Source organism: Poecilia latipinna, unplaced genomic scaffold (genome assembly GCF_001443285.1).
Source record: "Poecilia latipinna isolate Pla-1442-1.1 unplaced genomic scaffold, P_latipinna-1.0 Scaffold324, whole genome shotgun sequence".
Lineage (NCBI taxonomy): Eukaryota > Metazoa > Chordata > Actinopteri > Cyprinodontiformes > Poeciliidae > Poecilia > Poecilia latipinna.
In genome coordinates this window covers 50,795-73,379 of record NW_015112940.1, presented here as the reverse complement: position 1 = coordinate 73,379, position 22,585 = coordinate 50,795, and the positions used below count along the sequence as shown (strand labels likewise).

The 22,585-nt window shown below is 37.9% G+C and overlaps 2 protein-coding genes across 3 annotated transcripts in view; one reads left to right on the top strand and one right to left on the bottom strand.

Annotated features, from left to right (window-relative positions):
• Window positions 1-11,738, bottom strand: part of slc9a8 (solute carrier family 9 member 8) — a 33,303-nt gene extending 21,565 nt beyond the window's left edge. The window contains exons 1-4 of one of the 2 annotated variants that reach the window (XM_015035109.1): window positions 11,364-11,738; window positions 10,846-11,030; window positions 8,924-9,004; window positions 5,973-6,031 (exon numbers count right to left, since the gene is read on the bottom strand). In XM_015035109.1, the coding sequence (XP_014890595.1) occupies window positions 5,973-6,031; window positions 8,924-9,004; window positions 10,846-11,030; window positions 11,364-11,611 (573 nt within the window). In that variant the 5' untranslated portion in view covers window positions 11,612-11,738. The remainder of the gene's footprint in view (window positions 1-5,972; window positions 6,032-8,923; window positions 9,005-10,845; window positions 11,031-11,363) is intronic. The other variant, XM_015035110.1, reaches the window with a different exon arrangement.
• Window positions 11,739-13,463: 1,725 nt separating this feature from the next.
• Window positions 13,464-22,585, top strand: part of b4galt5 (UDP-Gal:betaGlcNAc beta 1,4- galactosyltransferase, polypeptide 5) — a 54,510-nt gene continuing 45,388 nt past the window's right edge. Inside the window, exon 1 of the mRNA XM_015035108.1 lies at window positions 13,464-14,286. Within this exon, the coding sequence (XP_014890594.1) occupies window positions 14,178-14,286 (109 nt within the window). The 5' untranslated portion in view covers window positions 13,464-14,177. The remainder of the gene's footprint in view (window positions 14,287-22,585) is intronic.

The window sequence follows — 22,585 nt, the reverse complement described above, 5'->3', positions numbered from 1 at the left end:
GAGAAAACGGAAAATAGTTATTCATTTCCACGCCACAAAAATGAATGCTTAGACACTGGGTCCGGTTCTGTCAGAATTACAACAAAAAATGAGGCCAAACAACACAGGGCAAAGGCGTCCAAAGTCAGTCCTCAAAAGGTCGGTATCCTGAATGTTTTGGTTATTTCCTTAGTGGATAAAATACACACACATGGATAAAATAAGGGCGCATTAGCAGACATCTCCAGAACACTGACATGCTGAGGAGGTAGTAACTACCGCCAAGGGGAAAACTAAAACATGTATGACACCGGCCCTTGAGGAGTGACTTTGGACACGCCTGTCATAGGGGATATAGTGTCTAGTAGAAACAGGCATAGTCCTCTGGCTTTTTATCATTTTGTCACGTAACAACTAGAATGTGTGACTGGGCAAGAAAAAGTAGCACACATATGTGAAATAGAAAGAAAAGCATACATTTCATTTGTGAAATACGTTTGAATTTTGCCATTTTGCTAGAACAGCTGCAGGTTTTGGGGGGTTTTACCTGCACCAGCTCTGCTTACTATAGTGAAATATTTGCCTATTCTGTGGTGTGTCTTTGAGCTACAAGCTTTATAACAAATTTCCAAATGGAGTTCCATCTGTACTTTGACTAGGCATTTTAAGTATTTCTTTGTAATTCTGGCTTCATGTTGATTACAACTTCTTTACAAGTTTGTCGTCCCTAATCCATCTGTTGTGGTTCATTGGTCTTCATGATGCTGATTATTCACTGACTTTCTCCAACAAACCACTAAGATCTTTACAATTGGTTCCACTGGGTTTTCTTCAAGGATGTTAGAATAAAAGGATCTAATCACAGATAGATGATACACATTTCAGATTTATTTGTACGATGTATCTAAAACTGATGTATCTTTTCCCTCTTATTTCACTGCCTTAAATTGTGCTGATCTTTCATATTAAATTCTAATAAAATCCATTGAGGTTTGTGAAAGAGATGAGGCAAAATGTGGGTATGAATGCTTCCATAAGGCACAGTATAATAAGCAGAAAAGATAGCAGAATATTTTAGGGGGAAAAAAGATGAAATGGATAAACCCAGAAAGCAGAGGGTTGATATGGTATTTGTATGTGCTGAGTCTGAATGCAAAGTTAATGAAAAAAGATGAATGCCTAAAGATGAAGGAAATGCAGTTAAAAGCAAGCCGAGAGATATCAGGAAAAAAAACAAAAAAAAAAACATGAGAGGGTCCATAGGCGAGAACACTGTTCAGAGCGGAGGGTCCCTGGAGGCTTGGCTTTGACAACCAGTGACATCACCACAAGGGAAAAAGGCCCCTGAAACCACAATTAAAACTTGTCTCTATGTGTCACTTTCTCTCTCTCTCTCTCTCCTTCTCTGGCGTGGGAGCCATCTATTAAAAGTATGTGCTGCCCTTTGGGGCTTAAAACCCACCACTGCAGCCACTGACGAAAAACGATGAGCCTGTTTATTTCAGTACAGTCAATACAACACTATAATGGAGGGAATGGAAAATTATTAGCCAGGTTGTAAATATATTCACCTGCTTTTCTCTGTCAGTGCTCTGCCTAGGAGACATATTGCTGCTAGAAGGTTACTTTGTACCAGAGCGCTATTTCTTCTTCAATCTGTGTCAGAGCACAAGGGAGAAATCGGCAGATGAAAGGAAAAAAAGAAAGGAGTAAAAAGAATGAGAAGAGCACACAGGCAAACGTTTGTTCATTTGATGAGAGAATTGGTAAAAGAAAGTTGATTGTTCATTTCAGCAGCACTTTATTGCAATAATTGCAAAGATTTTTGCAGTTTTCATGTAACTGAATGAGTTAATATTTAAGTCAAACAAAATTACAAAAAGAAGAAAGAAATGAAAACAAGTAAAAGAGAAAATGAAAAAAAAAACAAGACGTATGGATAACTAAAACTAACTTTCTTGTTTAAAATGGCAATGGTACAAATGCACCTACGCGCAGATGATCAACAGCAGCAAATCCAAAGGGGTCATTGATCCGCCACCGTTTAAAATGTAAGTATCTTTAATTCGGAGCAACAGTTCATAAAATGGAGATGGAAGCTGATGTGGTGTTCTTCCACATCCGTCTTGTCAACTAAACTGTTACAACAGACCAGCAGCTGTGACACGTTGTCGGGGAAATCAGCTTGCATGAACATATCACCATTTACAATCAGGAGCAGTTGCACAGATGTATAAAAACATCTTGAGCTAAATTAATGTTTTCTTGTGGTAGTAGAATTTTACACTGAAAACTGGAGATAAATCCAACTACTAGTTTGAGTGCAAGCTGCAAAATGAATGTTTTTAGGAATAAAAAGGCGGCCACAAAGACAGAGGCCACATATTTCTTTTTAAAAATAATCCTAACTTAAATATTGTGTTTATTTTTTTTCTCCTTTACTTCTTTAAGGTGAGGAGAATGACAAGCAACATTTTAATTAGTAATTGAGGATGGCGTCAAAATTCTGAAATAGAACATGACGATGAATGTAATGTGTTGATCTTGGTTGATCAGGAAGCAGCTGAAAGAAATAAGCTACATACCTAAACTTGCTGATATTTAAGCTAATGCTTTAATGTGTAGCAACAAAATAAGAAGAGGTGATTTCTGAAAGCTTTTTCTTTTCAGCAATTTAGAGACTTGTGTGATTCTTACATCGTAGTTCTGCACAAGACATTGGTGCTACTGCAAAGGAAAAGAAAACAAGAATTCACTTTCAGATCTAACCTTTAAAGAAATTGCTCATGCACATGTTCATGTAGCCACAGCAACAGCAGTTTGTTTTCGCATGACACTTTTGGTGGCTTGTAGAGAGCCTGAAGGTTTGTAACACAGACTGTAAGGGCAGAACCAATCCGTTCTTAAAGGAAGAGATTACAGAAACTTTTAGTAACGTGCAAATATTATTTAGGAACTGTTTAAGAAGGCTGAGGTCAGTGTGTGACACAGTTTGTGACATGGCATGGACAAACGCAGAAGTGCAAGTCTGATAAGCTCTCTGAAGAAACTTATCAGACACACACAAATGCACACACACATTAAGAACTGTGGGAATCCCAGTGTTTTTCTCAAAATATTTCAGTAACGGGCATCAATAGTGGAGACGGGGACAGAGCGAAGGTTTCCTCATCATGTTTTCAATCGTTGTAATTTTGATTTCATGTCTTTGCACTGTACAAAACATGTTTTTAAAACTTAACAGGACCAAGTAGGGTAGTGTCAGCAGAAATGTTGTTGGCAGTCTAAGCAAAAAATGCAACAGGCATTTGGATTATTCATGACCAGGAAACAGTAACACTAGTGTTGTACAATTTTATAGTGTATTAGATTGAAAATGATTAGAAAGATGTTGATGCACTGCCAAAGAAGACAGATAAGGAAATTTTCTATAAGGTACATTCTATGCAATCCAGTTCTACGTGGTTGCTCAGACAAACAGGAGTTTGGTATTCCACTTATTCCCTCAATTTAAAAAAAAATGGTTGTAGCAGCATTTAATATAGTTAGCTGAATATAATATTACCAATAAAACTATATTTAGTAATTACGCTTTAAAAAACAAAATCTGAGTTTTTGAGTGTATAACAAAATAAGGAGTGCTCTTGTCCTCACTAAGGGAGCTGTCCTCTTCCCAACCCCTCCTAAATGCTTATGGTGAGTAAATAAGCATGTAGCTAAATGTTTACACACTTCAGATTGGTGGTTTATTTGCTTAACCGCCAACCAGCTTGTCAACTTTATTGGACAAGAAGAACTCGATATCAAAGTCTAAACACATGTGGCAGAGCAGCTAATGCAATTGTATCACATTTTATGGCTTTATTCATAGAGCTAATACGAGAAAACTTCATGATAAAAGCCTTATCTACGTACATCATAAAGCTATTTGAACTCCAAAGACCATAAAGTTAATTAAACATGCTGACAGTAGCTTTCTGCTCATAAAAACCCCACAGCCTAAATGCGGAGTTTATTATGTTTTCAAGCTACAGGGTGTAATTTATCCCTGGCTGATTTCACTTAATCCAGAAAACATTCTGAGTGTGTTGGTGAGAGGCTGACGAAATACTACTGCTGCCAATAATAATGCTAACATGAATTATAATATTAAATTGGTAAATGTGTTAATTTTCCCACATAAAACGTGATACGACACTTTTACACTGTTACATATTATTTAACAAGAGCAAACTTTACCTGTATAAAGTTTTTTTTTTTCTATTTAAAAATAATCTTTTATGTTTTATAATGTCATACAGAACAAATGGAGACAGTGTCCTAAAAACAGCAATATATTTCTTAAATGTCAGTTTTGCTTGACAGATAATAGTGCAAGCTCCATATAGTTAGAAATGCTCCTTGTCCTAAATGATGGTGGACTGATTATTTCTGTGCATGCAGAAATTTCTGCAGAAACATGCAGAAACTGAGATTGGGATTATACTGTAATAATAATAATAATAATAATAATAATAATAATAATAAATTTCTGTCATATTGCCCACACCTACAAAAACTTGCAAAACATTTTTATAACCTTGAACTATTTCCTTTATTTTTACATCTTTGGTACATTACGACGGCAACCTGTAATGTAATTTCTTGGGATTTTGTGTCATACAAAGAAGTGCATAAATGTGAAGTAGAAGGAAATGCATGGTTTTAAAACTTTGAAAAAGAGAACATAATTGTTGAGTGCACATTACACCATCCTCATTTACATTCCAAATACAATTCAGTGCAATCAGTTACATCACAAGTTTTCTCAGTGAATTAGGAGCGAGTCTAAATGTAACTGTTCTGTGAAGGCTTCAGATTATTAGAGAACAGAATCATGAAGACCAACACCAGACATGTCAGGGATAAAGTTGTAGAGAAGTTTAAAGTAGTATTAAGTTATTAATCAATGTCCAAAACTGTGAACATCTCAACGAGCACTGTTCAATCCATAATCCAAAACAAAACGAGTACAGCACAGTTACAAGCTACTAAAACATGACTTTCCATATAAACTAAGGCAGAACAAGGAGCAGCCAGGAGGCCCTTACATGTCTTCCACACCTCAGGTGGAAGAATCTGTTGACATGACAACTATTAGCTATGCACTCCATAAATGTTCCCTTCATGGAAGATCGACGGAAAAAAAGACAATGTTGACAGAAAGACATAAGGAGTCATCTTGGAATTAGGTGTGTTCTAGTCCTCCCACAAATGGTCAAATGAGATGATTAAAGTTTGTGGTTGTAACATGAAAAGATTGTTCTGTTTTAATTTTTTATGTTTCTTAGTATTAACCCATCATGAAGGCTCAGGCCTACATACACAGCCTGATTGTTGAAAATCAACTACAATCACAGAGATGGTCACCTGCAGATTTACCGGATGGGACAACCTGGGCCGAGGGGCCTTGGGGGCTCTAATTACTTCAGCCAATGACTCAGCAACACCCTGGGGCCCACAACTAGGGAAAAAACAAACAAACAATGGATCCCTGTGTGTAAGAAACATTGACAACCTGCCCTCTTTACCTCCCTCCTCTCTCACTCAACAACTTTTTCTCTCCACCCCTTGATTGTCCATTTTCTCACTGGTTAGCGGGGGAAAAAAAGGAATGTTAATGAAAGGCGCAAAAAATGAGAAGTGATAAAGAGGAAGAGACAGCCACTAGACGCTGACATGTGATCGAGATGGTAGAATGAGATTATTTTCTAAGTGATAAGGAAATGGACCACAATGTTCCCTACTGTAACTGCACTATACAAAAAGAAGTGTTATTCTATCCTAGAATATATCATGCCAGTTTAGATCCCTCCGTACCTTCCAAATATTTTTGCAGTGAATAGATGGTGTATATCTTTGTCTGGTGTGCGATTGTTTCAATAAATAGAAAAAGCTTCCAGTGTGGGAAAAAAAACAAAATGAGTTATGGATCCAGTTGATGCAAACTGTACCTTCCAGTTGGCCAGTTCCTGGAACTCGATGATCTTAATGAACCCTCCCATTAGGATTCCTGGAAAAGGTAAGAACAAGAAAAATGACACAGCTAATTAAATAGTTTAACGTCTCCCTTTAAGACAAAAAAAAAAAGAAAAGAAAAAAATCCTGAAATATTTCCTTCTTTATTTAAAAAGAACACACCTAAACAAAAAAATATCAAAAGAAAATGTATTAAGCTAGTGTTTTCTTAGGGTTTGCAGGTGCATTAATTAAGAAGGAAACAGCACTGCGTAAGAAGGACGTAGAGCAAAGGAAACAGAGAGACAAAAGAAAAACTATCTTTGGAGGCTGGTTTATTGTGAGATGTTAAGAGATAACGTAGACCAAGGCAGACAATACGCAGATGGGGGAAAGGAAATGATGAAAGGCAGCCTTTCTTCTGAATTGTTAACACTGTTATCTCTCCACTGTAGACTCTGGCTGCTCCAAGCACTCAAACAGAAGTTCTGACCCTGTGCAGTATGCAGGCCATAAAAAGGGAAAAGCCCTTCAGGGTCAAGATGCATGTGTGTCACTGAGGTGTAGAGAAAACACGTGCGCGAGCATGTGAAGAGAGTACAGTTACAAGGAGGAGAATTCACCTCAAGTGATCTTTTCAAAATGTGTGGAGCCCTATCTCTTTTGTTACACAACACACTTGATTGTTAAGTTAGGCTGCATGATGGGATGCAGGGGACATCCTGGCCTAAAGCTGGCCAACCTGACGAGCTTATCCTACCAGCTGTAGATAACAACTATAATGTAAAAGATGGATGATGCCACCGCAGAATCAAATACGGTCTTAAGAAGTCTCTCCTGCACTCAAAATGACCTCAGCCTCCTCATCAGGTAGAGTCTGCTCTGACCATTCCTGTAAAGCGCATCAGTGTTGAATGTCCAGTCCAGTTCATTGTTCAGGTGAACACTCAAGCCATTCTAAGAGTTCACCATCTCATTGTCCTTTCGCTGAATGTTTACTGGTGTCAGTGTGGTTGGTCTGCGCCTGTGGAAATCCACAACCAGCTCCTTGGTTTTAACTGCATCGATCAAGAGGTGGTTTGTATGTGATATCTTGAAACTGGCCTCTGTCTCTTTAAAAAAGCTCTTACCCTTTCTGACACTCCTTCAATACATTACAACAACTGTGGTTTGACATGATGCCATTTACAAACGTTCTTACTTCAGTAAGTTAAAAGTTTAACTTTTTAAGTTACTTAATGGCATCATAACGTTTGTAAATGATGCCATTTACAAACGTTCTTACTTCAGTAAGTTAAAAAGTTTGCATAAGTGCAGCATTAGCAAACACTGTTCCGCCAGGTGTTTGCCAATTGCTGCTGCCTCGAGTATTTTTGAGCTTTGTGGGGTGGAAGGTTGGCTGGTGAGTGCAATTCCAGTTAGAACACAAGAACACACCCTTAGATTCCAGATTTTTTTGTGTGCTGTAAAAATCTAAGGTTTCTGTGGTATACTTAGCTAATCATAAACCTTTACATTTTGACTTTGTATTTCCTTGAAAAACAATGAAATGGTGGCTCTTTGGTATCCATGTTGGCACAAATACCAAAGATCTGTGCATCTAGTTTTAAGCCATTTCAGAACCTGTTATACCAGATTTTTCATTTCAATGCTAAAACCCCAGAACTAATAATGAGTGTACTTTTTGACTGATAGAGAAGAGCAGAAGGTGAGAAGAGAAAATATTTATCTCTTGGTCAGGGATCAGCAACCTTTTGGATTCTAACGGTCATGTTTACCTTTACTTCAACAAAGCAAGATTAGTCTAAAGCCCCAATCCAGTTTGACCAGGAAAAAATATATGCAAATTATTTCCAATATAAGAAACATTTACCCATTTATTACAGGAAAAATACTCTGAGTTCCCTGTAGCTCAGATAATAGAGTTTAAAATATGCAGAACCAGAATCAAACATGGAGAAGCAGCATTCAGCTTCTACGCACCACAAATCTGGAACAAACTTCCAGAAAACTGCCAAACAGCTGAAACACTGAGTTCCTTTAAAGCAAGGCTAAAAACCCAGCTGTTTACAGTTGCTTTAGATTAGTAGTGAATGGAACAATGAGCAACATATTTGATGTATATTGGTGATTCTGGTGATGGCACTCATAAAAATTTTATGTTTGTTAATGGTTTTCCCAATTGTTGACTTCATGGTGTTTTTATAACTTTGTATTTTTGTATTTTTATGATGAAAACGGCACTTTGAACTGACTTTGTGCTGAAATGTGTTATACAAGTAACCTTGATTGATTGATTATTTATAGAATGAAGCCAGCTGAGTCATTTTTATATTTATGTTAGATAGACAGAACACTTAAAAAAAATAATAATAATAAGTTTATCAACGTTAACAGAAAATTTACGGAGGAAGGTGAAAAAAATGGCTTCATGATTTCATTAGTCATGTAGGAATTTCAAGAAGGTGTCAATTAACAACATGCATGGGGCTAAAACCTGGGGCTTGTAATAAAGCTGTCTCCAATGGATTACACTGCCTACAAAGTCAATCAGGCAACTACAGCTATAATTTATTATAATTTATGCTGATGATTATGACATTTGAAAAAAAAGTATGTTTCTTGCTTGTTTATTATTTACATCATGTAAAAGTACCTTCAATTGACTAGGTGCTGAAATGTGCTGTATAAATGAACTTTGTTTCCTGTAAAATTAATATATTTGCACTTTGTACACTGTGAATGTTTCAAATCAAAAGTCAAATATTTGTGCAAACAATCTTAGCCAATGAAGCGGATTCTGACAATATAATCTGGCGTCACCCTTTCTGCTTTCCGATTGTTATCCTGCTCTTAATATTTGCGCAGAATTGTCGTTAAATACTGAAACTGTTCAATCAAGTACATATTTGTGCACAAAGCAGCAAGTTACACGAGCGACACTTACCAAGAGACACAACAGCCACACTCTCAGGAAGAAAATGCAGCTTGAACTTGATAAGCAGGTGCACCAATATGATGCAGATACCTGAGGGAGAGAGGATGTAGGAGACAACTGAATGACTATTTAGGACAAATGCATCTTTGTTCAGAAGATGATGTCACACTTGCTCACATCAGGCCTAAAAAAGCTACTACCTAATATGCCGCTACAAAGGCTTTTCTAGATGTTTGACTGATAACTGCAGTGAGTAGAGGGATGAAGAAATAGCATTGGTACGTAATGACATTTAAATAATTTTCAAAGGCGCATATAAAAGTAGAACGTAGAAAGAGCTAATTTATTTAGCAAAATATTAAACAACCCAGAAATTAGATGAGCTTTACAAAATTAATGACTGCCGTGTACCATTTTGTTGTTTTCCAAAACAGATTTTCAGTGAGAATAATCTTGAAGTTATAACATTTTTTGGTCAGAGACAAGATTCATTTTTAATTAACTATTAAAATTACTTGAATAAGGAAAAAAAAAAATCAAGATAGTTTTTATCTTTTATTCTCTGAACTGAATTTATTAAATTTTATAACATAATCTGATTAAAAAAAGACATTTACTTTTACTGAGGGATATTTTGAAAGGCTAAACACTTAATTAAACATCCTGCAATATAGTGATCCCATATTTATTTGCCAAGGGTTGCTCTCGAAGATACTGGCACTATTTCACACAAGCAATCATGTATTTGACTGCATGGGAAGAAACAGTTGCAACAACCTCAAAAGCAAACTAACTTCTTTCTATTTCACAGGCAGGAAAAAAAAGTAGTCTAGTCATACCAACAAAGCTTTTTGTTAAACAAGCAACAAAATTGTGGCAGCAAACGATACGCCATTTAGGCCTAATGTGTGGTTTGTAAGACTGAACTCTGAAATGGTTTCTCATGCACTAATCTTCAGCTACTCTACCTTCAGATCGCAAACAACGCTGCTTCTCTACACCAGAGTTTGTTAAAGAATAATAATGTAGTGATCCCACAGAGTAAAAGGGAAAAATATCTATATTTTAATAAAGATTAAGAGTACTACCTTAATCTTTTTAGAGACAGCTATACTTACTTGGAAAGCAGTTCTCAGAGTACAAGAAGCAAATTCAACAGCTAATCTCAATTTAATAAACAAAACTAAATTCAGAGTAGTAACAGGTTAGCCAACTGAATAAACAAGTAAAGTCAAAATGGTATGTAAAAGCATTCCTTATAATTTAAGTCAAATGTCAGAGAAAGACCCTAAATGACCAGTTTTGTTTCTTGCTACTTCTAGGCAAGACTGAGGCAGCACTGACCCTTCCTCACCTGTTGCTGCTGACTGCTGATTGGCTATCTGAAAGAAGACTGCTAAAAATGTCCCCTCACAAACAATTGAGGGTTGGCTGGCTGGACATGTTTGAGGTCATGAGCCTATGGGCTGCTGTGGTGTGGTAGAAACTAAAGCCCCTTTTCCACTACATGTTCACAGCATGGTTGAACTCAGCTCAACTCTATACGGTTTGGGTGGTTTTCCATTACAATTGACAAACAGCTCCAGTGGGTGGGGTCGTCATAGCAGGGCGGCCCTCAGACATCATACTTTTCAAAGTAACACCGATAACATGTGGAACATTTGTTAAGTAGGCGAAAATAAGCAGCCAGACAAATACTCACCTATTGTTAGCCTGGTCAACTTCCACTATTACTTTAAGAAGTGTTTTGATTTTTTTTTTTTGTTTGTTTGTTTTTTTTTGTTGTTTTTATTGCTTCAGTCCATCCCAAAAATCAAACTAAATAAATTATACAGATAACACTGCAACAACTGTAATAGCGTATTGATTCTGCAGATGTATGGAAATGCCCAAGTCAGATTAATCAATAAAATGAATGAATAGCAACCCACCAATGACAAGCAGACTGAAGAAAATACTCAGTCCACTGGACTGTTCTTCCTCCTGGGCCTTCACCCCGGTCTGCACAGGAAGGATGGGCTTCGGAGTTGGGGGTGCTGGTGTGGTTGGCTTGGCAGCAGCTGCTGTGGAGTGATGGGTCTCATTGCTGTAATTCTCAGTAGTTTCATTGGACTCTCTGGAAGAGAACAGTGAAGATGACAGGTATAATGGCGGCTTTATGCTTATTGTCAGCCAAAACTGACCACGTGATACAATAAACAGCCATAAGGTAAACACATCTTAGACTGAATATTATACCGTTTTAGGTGTTACCACATTCAGGGACACTTTGACCTGAGATAAACAGTCGCCGCTATTTTATATAAAATGCACACATTTTCTTTATAGGACAGAAAAGATTGTTATTGAATGTGGGATTTAAGGGTTATAGTCGAGAAAGTGACAAGACAAGAAAAAAAAAGTCTTGCTAGCGTAGTTACAGTAGGTAAAACAGAAAAAGACAAACAACCTGAAAAGCTTCCCGTCGCTCTGCGAGTTGGTTGAGCCAAGTTTATTCTGTTGTGTCTCTTTTTGACCATGAAGTATCTGCTTGTCTTGAAGTGGAGTATTATTCTTATGTAGCACATTCTCCTCGCCGTTGTCATTTCTCTTGTAAAGATCCACAGAGTTGGGCTTTTCGAGTATGTCTGACACGCACAGCTTTACGAAAAATAGTAACAAGAACCACGAAAAAAGTTTAACCCTAACGTCTCTCATTCTCAGCTAACTGTTTTTAGGCCTAAAGACAATATGTTGCATTAAAAAAGACAGACGGATTCATATCTTCAGCTTCGTGTATCTGTTGACATCACGGCCTTACTTCCTACAGAAATGTTTGATGGGAGTTGTAGTCGACAACCAGAGCTGTACTGATCACAGTAAAACGACCCAAGTAAAAAAATCAGACGCAGTTGAGCGCATGTTTTGTGTAGGAAATGTGCACATGCTTTTTTGTTGTAGTCAATGTTAAGCCCCCCCCCAAAAATGTATGTAAAATATCATGTGAACGCTGATTATATTTTTATTGACTACATTTCCCATGTAGCATTGCACTGTACCGTCAACCCTCTGCTTCACACGTCACGCAGAAAACTGAAAAGATAAGTAGTTGTTTGTTCTTGTCATTAATCGTTTAAATTTGTCTTATTCACATCATTTCATGATTATTTTAATCCTGAGATAGGTATATATAAGTTATGTTTTTTCAACATGTTTGTTTCCTCAAATTTATATAAATAAGACTAATTAAATGTAATTATGACTTATTTATTTTATTAGTGTATTTCTTTCTCATTGAAAGGCCGAATTTATTTAATTTTTCTTTCTAGCTCACTGTGTTGCATTATGTTGCGATGTCATTTATAATATTTTAATCCTGGAATTGCTTTTAAAACGAACAAAAAACAAAAAAAAAACTGTCTTCCTATTCGAAATAACTAGAACCCCCCTAAGGTGTTATTTGAATGTAACAGACAGTGTTTATTCAGCTGAGGAAATAAAAACATGACGTTTTAAATAGTTTACTGGGAAATGTCTAAGAAATTATGGGTACTATGAGAGAAAGGTTGTATCTATAGAATTTTATATTCCTGTTTATTTACAGCCCCATACTCCGGGTAGTGGGTTTCGGGAAAGTATATCGGTTCCCAAATCCAGTACTCCCAATCCCCCAAAACACGGAAAAAAGTTGTCCTTTTTTGTTTGAGTATTTTAGCTCATTTAATATAGGCGATATAAAACAGATGCAAAACAAACATAAACAAATGTAAATAATATGTAAAAACAAATTCAGTAGCAAAGCAAAGAAACCGAGCATCTGGGGGAGCGTTTATAATCTTGAGGTAGCATACAGTGAAACAGAAAGCTATTGAATAATTTCAGATAGATAAATAAATAAATAAATAAATAAATGCAATGACGTGTCGTTTCTTGAATTAGTAATTTAAACTATATATCATGTATGTAAGACCAGGGTGACTTAGTTCATTTGCATATTAAAAGAAAATTGAGTTTTATAATATTCCCTTAAAATAAACTCTTAAATTTTATTCTGAACCTCACAGAACTCACCATATCTGCTGCTTAGGTTTTGTAGATAGAAAGCACTCTGGAATGATTTCTTATGTAAATTGACCCCCGACCCATCCCTCCTATGGTGGCGCCACTGAAAGCAACAAAGGAACTCTAAGTACAGTGCTTTGCTGGTGATTCTCATATAGTGGGAGATCTTTTGGGAGGCAGGAGTAGGGGGTTTTATATGATTCACACCCTAGAGCACAGTGTCGAAACTGCCTTTGCGGCTCTCCTCCCCCAAGTTACTCAGTTTTTCTTATCATTGCTTTTGAAAACTAAATATATTTTTTTTTTGTGAAATAATCACACTCTAATCACATCAGAAATGAAAACTTGGATTTCTGATAACCTTTTTTTAAATGATCCCTTACTTAAATATACACGTATTTTCTTCGTATGTGTTGCATTGTGGCACTTTGTGTTAAATTCCGTTTTTACTTACTGAATTAAGAATAAATAAGTACTCTCGGCCAATAATTAATCCTGTGAATGACAGATTAGTTTTAAGAATCGAGAAGTTTGATTTAACTGAAATGAAATGATTAATCAGTCAGTGAATCCATGTCTTATAATCTTGGCTGAGACAACTAGCTTACGGTCATACAATATGCCATTAGTTTTCCAGTAACGTAGAGAAGGTTATCAAGAAGGCTTTTTTTATTCCAACGTTGGTTGCCAGGTTACGTCGTCTACGCCGTACGTACTTTGCGTTGAGTAGGAGCTACCGCGTTAACGCCCACTTGAGGTATTGCTCTTTTTTCTCTCTGCGGAGAGACCGCTCCATTCATAGGGTTGGGCAGGCGGGCAGCAGAAAACGAAGAGTGGAAGAAACACCATCGGTGGAACCGAAAGGATGGTCTCGCGTTGAGCCCACCAGGCCCCCTTAATCCGCGAAATTTTCGCTGGCCATTTTCCCTTCCATTAGGACATACCCCGAATTTAAACCGACACCTTCTCTTCAGGAATGGGACTCAAGTGTCTCGGCTGAATGCTGGCGTTCCCATCCTTGTTTTTTGCAACCTGCCGCGGAAATAGACTGACTTCCTCGTCGCCTGTTCATCTGCTGCAGCCGCAGACCTAGCGCTCGATTCGACTCATTTTAGCCCAGACCGTCCACGGACTCGCTGGCTCAGGCATCTGGACACATCGGGGCTGGTCAGTCGTCGTTGGAAAAAAGCAAAACGTGCCTGTGTGTGCTTTTGCTGCCTGTATGATGCCGACACATTTGCGTTTCCGGAGAAGGTCATTCCTTGGGCTTTTATTCCTTTTTTCGCTCTCCACCTCGGTACTATATTTCATCTACTCCGCCCCCGGAATCGGTAAGTAACATGAAATGGGAGGTTTTGTTCTGAATTGGCCGACCGAAGGAGGATGATGAGGCTGTGAGATTGTTTGCATGGGCCGTTAGGTCATGTGTGACAGCTCGACCATGCGTCTCTGCTTAGCTTAGGTATCACCCAGTTGATGATGAGACTCGGCTGGATGCTGATCCCATAATATCCATGTACCTGGCCGTGATAATAACAGTGCGACTGATGAGCATGGCTATTATAATCTGGCTGATGTTACTAGGCCTTTTGGCTGTGATCACAGTACTTACAGTGGCCCGATGTCTGGAGACACAGACCAAAATGCAGCATTTTGGCCTTGATATTAATACCCTTTGATACACGTTTGGAAACCATTAAGTCATCAGCCTCAGTTGTTGTCTGATTGTGTTTGGCAGGGCAACGATCTGATTAAGAGTGTAAATTATTGAGGCCAAAGTAAATTTCAACCTAGCTATGCATTCCTTACATCATAAGCTGGCTGTTAGTCACATGTAGTTGTGTAATATCACATGTCCACAATTTGCCTATTATTAATTCATTAATGTATCTTTTCTTCTCCTCTGCTTCTTTGTTCCTCTCCTTATTTGTTGGAACACCAGTCTCATCGCGCCTCTTGAATCAATTAACCATCTTCCGTTTTTGAAGCTTTCCAGTGTATGGCAATGTCCACCTATCTTGTCAGCCCAGATACATTAGAGCAGTCTTGTTTCTATTTTATGTCCTTTTATCCAGGGCGGGTCAAGAAATGTATTTGTGGGGCGGGTGGAGCACAACGGGAATATAAATGGTGAAAAGGAGCAGTAAATGTGAATGACTCGTAGAGATAACCCAACTTACCATATGTAAGAGACCGAATCACTGTAAGTAGCAAGACTTGAGATATTGGGATAGGCACTTTTTTCATTGTTTATTCAGGGATATGCTGCATAGTATGCCATTAGAAACAATAATTAGGTCTCAAAGTACTATAGAGCCTTTGGAGAAAAAAAAATGCAGGAGATGTAGACTTCATCGACATACAATTGTACAACTAGTGTTGCTGGATGATCAGTGAAAAAGTTAAAATATTTTGTTTTTCTTGAAGTACTCTGCACCAAATTTGATTTTCTTTATTTTAAGGACTGTTTTATGTCTTAACTTAAATTGAAAGTAGCACTTAGTTTCTGGTCATTTAGCTGGTGATTGCAGATCAAGGAAAGAGTGTGTGAATGGTACAACTCTAGCTTCAGTGTCCCTGCTTAACTTGACTCCTCAAATTCGGTGTTGTAAGAGTTGAGCTCTTGAATTAGTGATTTTTTTAAAATGAATTATTACTGTACTTTATTATTTGTGCACAAAATGACTTGTGAGGGTGTCCTGACCAAGGTGGACTTTCGCTCAAAACTATTAATAGTTGGAACACTCATCCACATGCAGCAATAAATGCTAAACACCACAGATGAAACCAACTACAAGTACATAACTCGGAACATAGCAAACTAAACGATACAATATAATATATATACTCAATATCATTATAACAGCCATCCTAGAGACAGCTAAATCTTTGCAACAAAGACAATGTTTTCCTGTACTTTAACCCTACTGACCATATTAAAGGCAGTATTCTGAAGCTAAAACCATAAGTCAGCAGGGCAGTGGCCTGTAGTGATTTTAGACACAAGTTAGTGTGTAGCTAAACTCTAATGGGGCAGCAGGTGTGTTGTTGGGATTTAGCATAATGAAACATACCTTTACCAAGTTATAACTGCAAAGTTGGGATGTTGTTCTTGTGGTACACCCACTTATACAAATCCAGATGAAATTGGATTCAGCATGTTTTACATTAAGTAAATAGGTCCAGTTACATAACATGTCATATTTTGTAGAAAGATGTTACTGCCATGTGGTTCTTCATTGAAAAATGGTAAACATTTGTCCTCCACTGCCGGACAGAAATTTAATCCAACCCTACAGTTTATTTTATTTTTTTCCAAAGAAAAGAATCACATATACTTTGAGATCTTTCAGTTCTAATATTCTCCTCTCCCATCTTCTATATCTTTACGGCTTGGTCCAGAGAAAATAAAACTTGTCCAGGTAGTGAAAGAATTTACAGTAATAAAACATTGAGGTGTTGTGCCTTGAAATCCTGCTATAAAACACAGTATTTTCTAAAATGTCTCACCACTCATTTTAAATCTAGATATTATTCAAATATTCAGTTTTTGAAAAATGAGGCTCACTTTATGTGATCACATAAATAGTTGAAGTTACTGTTTGCAACTCCACCCTTTAAATTTGTGGGTAATTTTTCTGTCACCACCAGTATTTTCTAGCTTAAGCTCTGAAATGTTACCTCTTATTACCAATCTAAATCACTCACAACTAAAATTTTCTCCTCTTGCTTTGGTTACACCTATTTACAGTTCTGGCATCACTTGTCCTTTAGTCATGTACTGCTATCATCAAATGGTGCTGACCTATCATCCTTATGCTGCCATTTCTAACACTCCTCTCCCATTGGATAACCACATGAGGGAGCGTGACATGCAATGCAATTCACTTTGCATTTACTGGTCCCCTGTTTAGGGGCTTCTGACCACAACTATTGCCCCATTGTTATTTATCTCTAAAGCATGCAGCTTGACTTTAAATGCATGACTCTTAAAGATAGGAAATGCATTTAGCTTCTGTCTTTGAGTCTTAGCCAACCACTTTTTAAAAGTGTTATCTTACTACTGTCAAGTAGACAGATTAATGTGTTGAGCATCAGCAACCAGAATGACTATGCTCTATCATTGTAACTAAAAGTATTGGAATAATCAAAATTAGGAACTCCTCCTTAACATGTCCAACACCATGTATGTTGATGCTCTCTACTGTCGTAAAGTCCTCAGTTGGAAAAATACATCATGTATGGTCATACCTTAAAGAAAATCAGTATTGTCCACTGAAAGCTTGATTGGTGCATCTCTATGCAGGGTTATAGGTATTGAACACTTAGCTCTTTTAAAATGAACAGTGAGAAAGGTCGTCACTGTTACTCATCAGAATGATTATTGACTGATTTCTACTTCTTATCAGCTGAGGATAATTTAGTCGAATCAGTCAATTCTTAAATGCAGAACACGTCTGACAGTAAACCAGAGTTACCGAAAGTGGCCATTCTGCTAAATACGACAGAAACAAAGAAATCATGAAATGATTGACATATAATCATACCGTCATTTCATTTTTATTTTTATTTTTTAGCTTGGGCATTGACGGTGTCTGAGAGCTGTACTCGGCCATATTTATCCTCCAGGGTGTTGACTGTTGCAGGGCTTTAATGGACACATGGCCTTTTGGGGATTAGCTTAAAAAGAGTACAAGGACCAGCAGCACCAGTCCATTAATTATACATGCTAACCGGGAACCAAGCAGGGTTTTTTTTTTGCTGCTGTTACTAAATACTGCCATTTAAGTGTGTGTTTTTCTTACAGCAGGGCCTAGCTGTGAAATCATGTGAGGGTTTGGAGAGGAAGCTTAACAGAAAAAAGATCCAGCCAGAGATATTGATTCACAAGCATTAGATGAGGTTTCTGAACTTGTGGTCAGATATGAGTCTTTGAGCAAGTATTTTGCAAAACCAGAATTTACAGTGCTAAATGGGAATGTTAGCAGAAATGCTATGGATGCCAGTAAAGCATTAGCACAGCTTTTCTAATCAATGATGGTGATTTTGCAACCCAGTCATGCTTTGTAAAATTCATATTCAAATTTGCAACATTTGGGTGCTCTTCTCTTCAAAAATGAAACTAAGTACAGGGGAAATGGCCATCTCACAAGTGGTCAGAAAATTAATTCAACTATCTAAGTGATTTGTATTTCCCTTCCAGTAACTGGGCAACTTAAAAACATCATAAAAAATGGCAGCGAAGCAAAGCTATTTCTGAAAAGAGAACATCCAGATCACAAGAATTGTACTCAACAGTGAAGATCACTGTGAGTGAATGATGTGTTGTTTTTTGTAAACACTACGCTTAACAAGAGATTTTGGACAGATGCCAGCTGGGTTATGAAGCATTTTGATCTGGTCTTTGACTTTCTACCTTACGAATACAACTTGGATGATTTAGATAAGACAGAGGACTAAAGATTAGCCAGACTATTTCTCTGACCATACGCAAGCCATGATGCAAGAATGGAAACATGAATAATCACGCCGAAACAATTTGTGATAAGCATAATAAATTTGTTCATAATGCAAACTGCAATAAATGTTTTTAATTGATACCAGCTGAGGCTGGCACTGCTGGTACAGCGCAGAAGGCCCATGAAATGCAAATTTAGAGCTCTACAAATTGCCTAAACAGATTTGATGACTTCATCCGTGAAAACAAAAAGGAACTCTGTTCTAAATATTTGATCATTACCTCCCAACAGCACACCTTAATATGTCACAATTAATAGCGTACCATTAATCGTGTTTGTTGTTTTTTTTATTGCCGTTTGTTTTAATTGGTATCTGTCCTGCAAGCAGAGGCCTGGTGGGGCTAACTGGTTCGACTGGATCCATGATAAGTTGGTTATTTCAGTTTGTCCTGGTCCTATTTATGACCTTCTTCTGTGGAAAACACAGACGCTGCTGGTGTACTGTACTAGCCATACATAGAAAGTGACGTTGGTTTGTTTGAAGATTATATTTTATCCTGTAGTCCAAATGCTGACGGTGGTATTTTTTCAGGACAAACTAAACGTTACAAGAGTTTGATTCTTAAAGTGAAATGTGGCCAGTAACTTGTAATATGAGACATTTTAAAGTGGTAACACATGGTTTGTGTCTGTATGACTCTTCATACAGACGGTTTGCTACACTCACAAATGGAACTATTTTAACCCGTCTTGATTTCAAACCAGCCTCTTCAGACAAGCCGGAAAAGCAACCTTTGCTAATAGAAAACGACAACTTCACCGCATGTAACATGTAGGCATTCTGCACTTTTCACAACAACACACACTGCCCGTTTCCTGTGTTAAAAGGTAGATTCATTTTTGCTGCATTTAGACTCCAGTTTTGAAGAGCAGAAATGTGTGGCTTGGCAGCAAAGCATGTGGGGCAAGGCCTGTTTGAAAAGCTTTGGGGCTGCACTCACATCTGCTTTGTTCACTTTCACTGCAGAAAAAGAGAGCCATTCAGCCAGGATATGCGTTAGCATCAGGTCTGAACAGAAGGTTCATTTGGTTTACCATGCATAAACGTTAGGAAAAATAAACCATGACTGTTTTAAATGAACGGGGTGAGCTTGACTTCTGGCTGTGCTTATGCTATTATATATTTTTTTCTCCTCACTGCAAGACAACAATACTTTGCAAACATTTTTTTTTTTTAAAAGTAAACACCACTAAAAGAAAAGATGATATGGGGAGAACGATGAAAGGAATGTATCAAGCTGCTGGTTTGCACATCGGGGAACCCATCCAAAACACCTGAACAGGGCATCCTTTGATACCCAGGTGGCCTCTGTGCAGAATGCCCCAGTTTTACGGCACGGTCCATCTCGCTGTTCTTCTTCGCCATCTGCCTCCGTCCTTACGTATTCAAATGCACCGTCGCCCCGGCCTCTACAGCGTATGTCGCCCCTGAGCACGGATGCTGACTGATGCAGGCTGGGGATGCAGGGCACAGCTGGGCCTTATTGCTGCAGTTTATTTAATTAAAACATGAGAGGATCCCACTGGAGTGAGCGCTAGGGAAGACGTTTCCTCTATTTATAGGTTTGAATGCAGATAAACACACACACAGAGACAGACAATGGCAGATCCAGAGAGTGCAACAAAGACAGGAGAGCAGGTGCTTCTGCTTTGTCACAAGAGACCGGCCTTATCCCCTTGCCTTAATGGCTGCTGTGTGGTGGTTTGTATCCGTCTTTGATACTGAAGGATATCTCGGCTTGTACGTGTCACCGATTCTCTGTAGATTCCTCTGTAGATTTGGCCACTGCTCTGTGCAGTGTAGACCGTGTTTTAGGTGTTTCTTCATTTCAGATGAAGCAACGGCTGCCCAAAGTTACCAAGCATAATAGAGATCCGCCGTGGCTTTAAAGTTACCAGAGAGAATTGTGCATAGCTGTCTCACTGTGGCGAGGTACGCAAACAAATCCTCAGACAAAGCTGTCGCCTTTACTCGACATGTAACAACACTCTATGTCAGCAGTAGTGTAAGCTTTGTTTTTATATGTGTGATGGACTGACTGGGTGTGAGAGAGAGTGTGTGGATGGTGTGTAGAACCTTAGCAGCCTATCATCATTGCAATGATACTTAGTATAATCACACCTACTCATCCTTTCCTAAGAACTGGTGACTGTGACGAGGTCAGCTGACTAAATGTCTCACAAGTCTGCCAGATGAGAAACAATGTCTTCTCAGGATTGAAAATATGCAAATAGAAGGCAGAAGCAAATTAGGTGGAAAGATGTGTCAACCTCAATGCAAATGTTTGCATTTCTATGGAAGATCTTTGACTTTTAATAAGCGTGGTGTTCTTTTAAGCTGCATGTCTCGCAAAACATTTTCTTTGTATTTTCCTGGATTTGGCATTAACTTTTGTCTTGTTGTTGCATCTATTTAAAGGAGGAGTATTATGTATTTTCCAGGCGCATAGTGTCATTTTATGCCACAATCAAGTACATATTTTACCATCAGTTGGTGTAAAAATACTGCACATATCAAAAACAACAAAATAAATTGGATTTTGCGTCAAAGTCGTATTATGAGGCCTTGAAACTGATGCCTTAATCTCCTTAAGAACCTGCTACCTTTTCCAAAACTTCTCTGTCATCACAACAATGCCTCTCCACTTGATCCACTGATGCTGTTTACAATCGTTCTTATGATCGTTGTAGTTTGTATGATAAGCTCAGCAAGTTCCACCAGGTGACCTCAGGGGAACTTGGGTGAATAGGCGGCACACTTTATTGTTTATGCAAACCCATCCATAGGAGATTAAATGATTTCTCAAACATTTATGAGTCAAAACAACACTCTGGATATGTTTGATGAGGAAATTAAATCATAGCGTGATAGAAAGCCCAGAAAAGTTTAATTTTGTATAATATCTCCACCTCCTTCTCCTAAAAGAAGAGGGTTGCACAATGTCAGGAAATTAAGCTATTATGTTAGTGAATGTTGTGATGACCAGATGACTTACAGTAAATAAATAAATACCTAACTCTAGAGTGTTCATGTCTTTTTTTTTGTGATGGGTGCTAGAAAAAGCATTCCTTTTCATAATAGCAAGATGATTATAGAGAACTACACTGACAAATATTTATATGAAAAACTTGCCTCTTGCTACAGCTGCTGAATTGAATATAAAACAACTCGGTTGCACAGAAATACGGTTTCTGTCTGCTCTCCATCACATCTTCACGTCCTCTCAAAAGTAGTTCCACTGGTTTAAAAACATACACAAAACATAAGGAGATTTGTATTTGCTGAATTATTTCTTTGTTGTCATAATGCTTCTTGGCAGTAAATCTTTTATTGATGGAAAGCATGTTTTTTTTTTTTTCCCTCTCTCTTTTAAATGGTTCCACATCTGTAATGAAAATGCTTTTTGGATTGAGCAGTAGATTTGAGTGTGTGGGTTGCGCCGAAAAAACTGAACAAACTCTATTAACCAAGGCCAGATAGGTTATTCTGCTAATGACTCTTGATAGCCTTTGGTTTGGTTTCTCGAATTGACTGAAACGAGACAGTTATTGATTTAATAAACAGGGGACAGAAAAGTGTAATGAAATGCCATACACAAACACTCTGCCCTGGTCACCAGCTTGGTCACAAATGGCTGTGGGATGGTATTCCATTCTTCAACCAGTTTCTTCATAAGTCAGCCAAAGTGAGTATGTTGGTCCCTTTGGTATGGGCAGGATGCTCAAGCTGATCCCTCAAGTGTTCAGTGAGGTTGAGGACAGGCAGGCAGGTTCATTTCATCCTCTCTGCTCCGAAAATCAGAATTTAGTCTGACAGATTCTGCTCTGTGTGGGCACACACTAACATCTTGGAGAGTAGTGGGGATATGGGACTACCTCCAGGTTGCAGAATCTCATTTCGATACCTATCTGCAATAAGATTGTCTCCAAAGATGGTAACTTTTTTTTTTTCATTGAGGGGAATGTTACCCCTCACCGTCATACTACCTCCACCAAAAGTTGTTCGGTGTTGGAAAAAAGGATTTGACAAGTTTTTTTTTTTTTTTTTTTTTTTTTTTTTTTTTTTTTTTGGTTTTAAACACAATACTTATTTCCCCTCCTCAACAAAAAA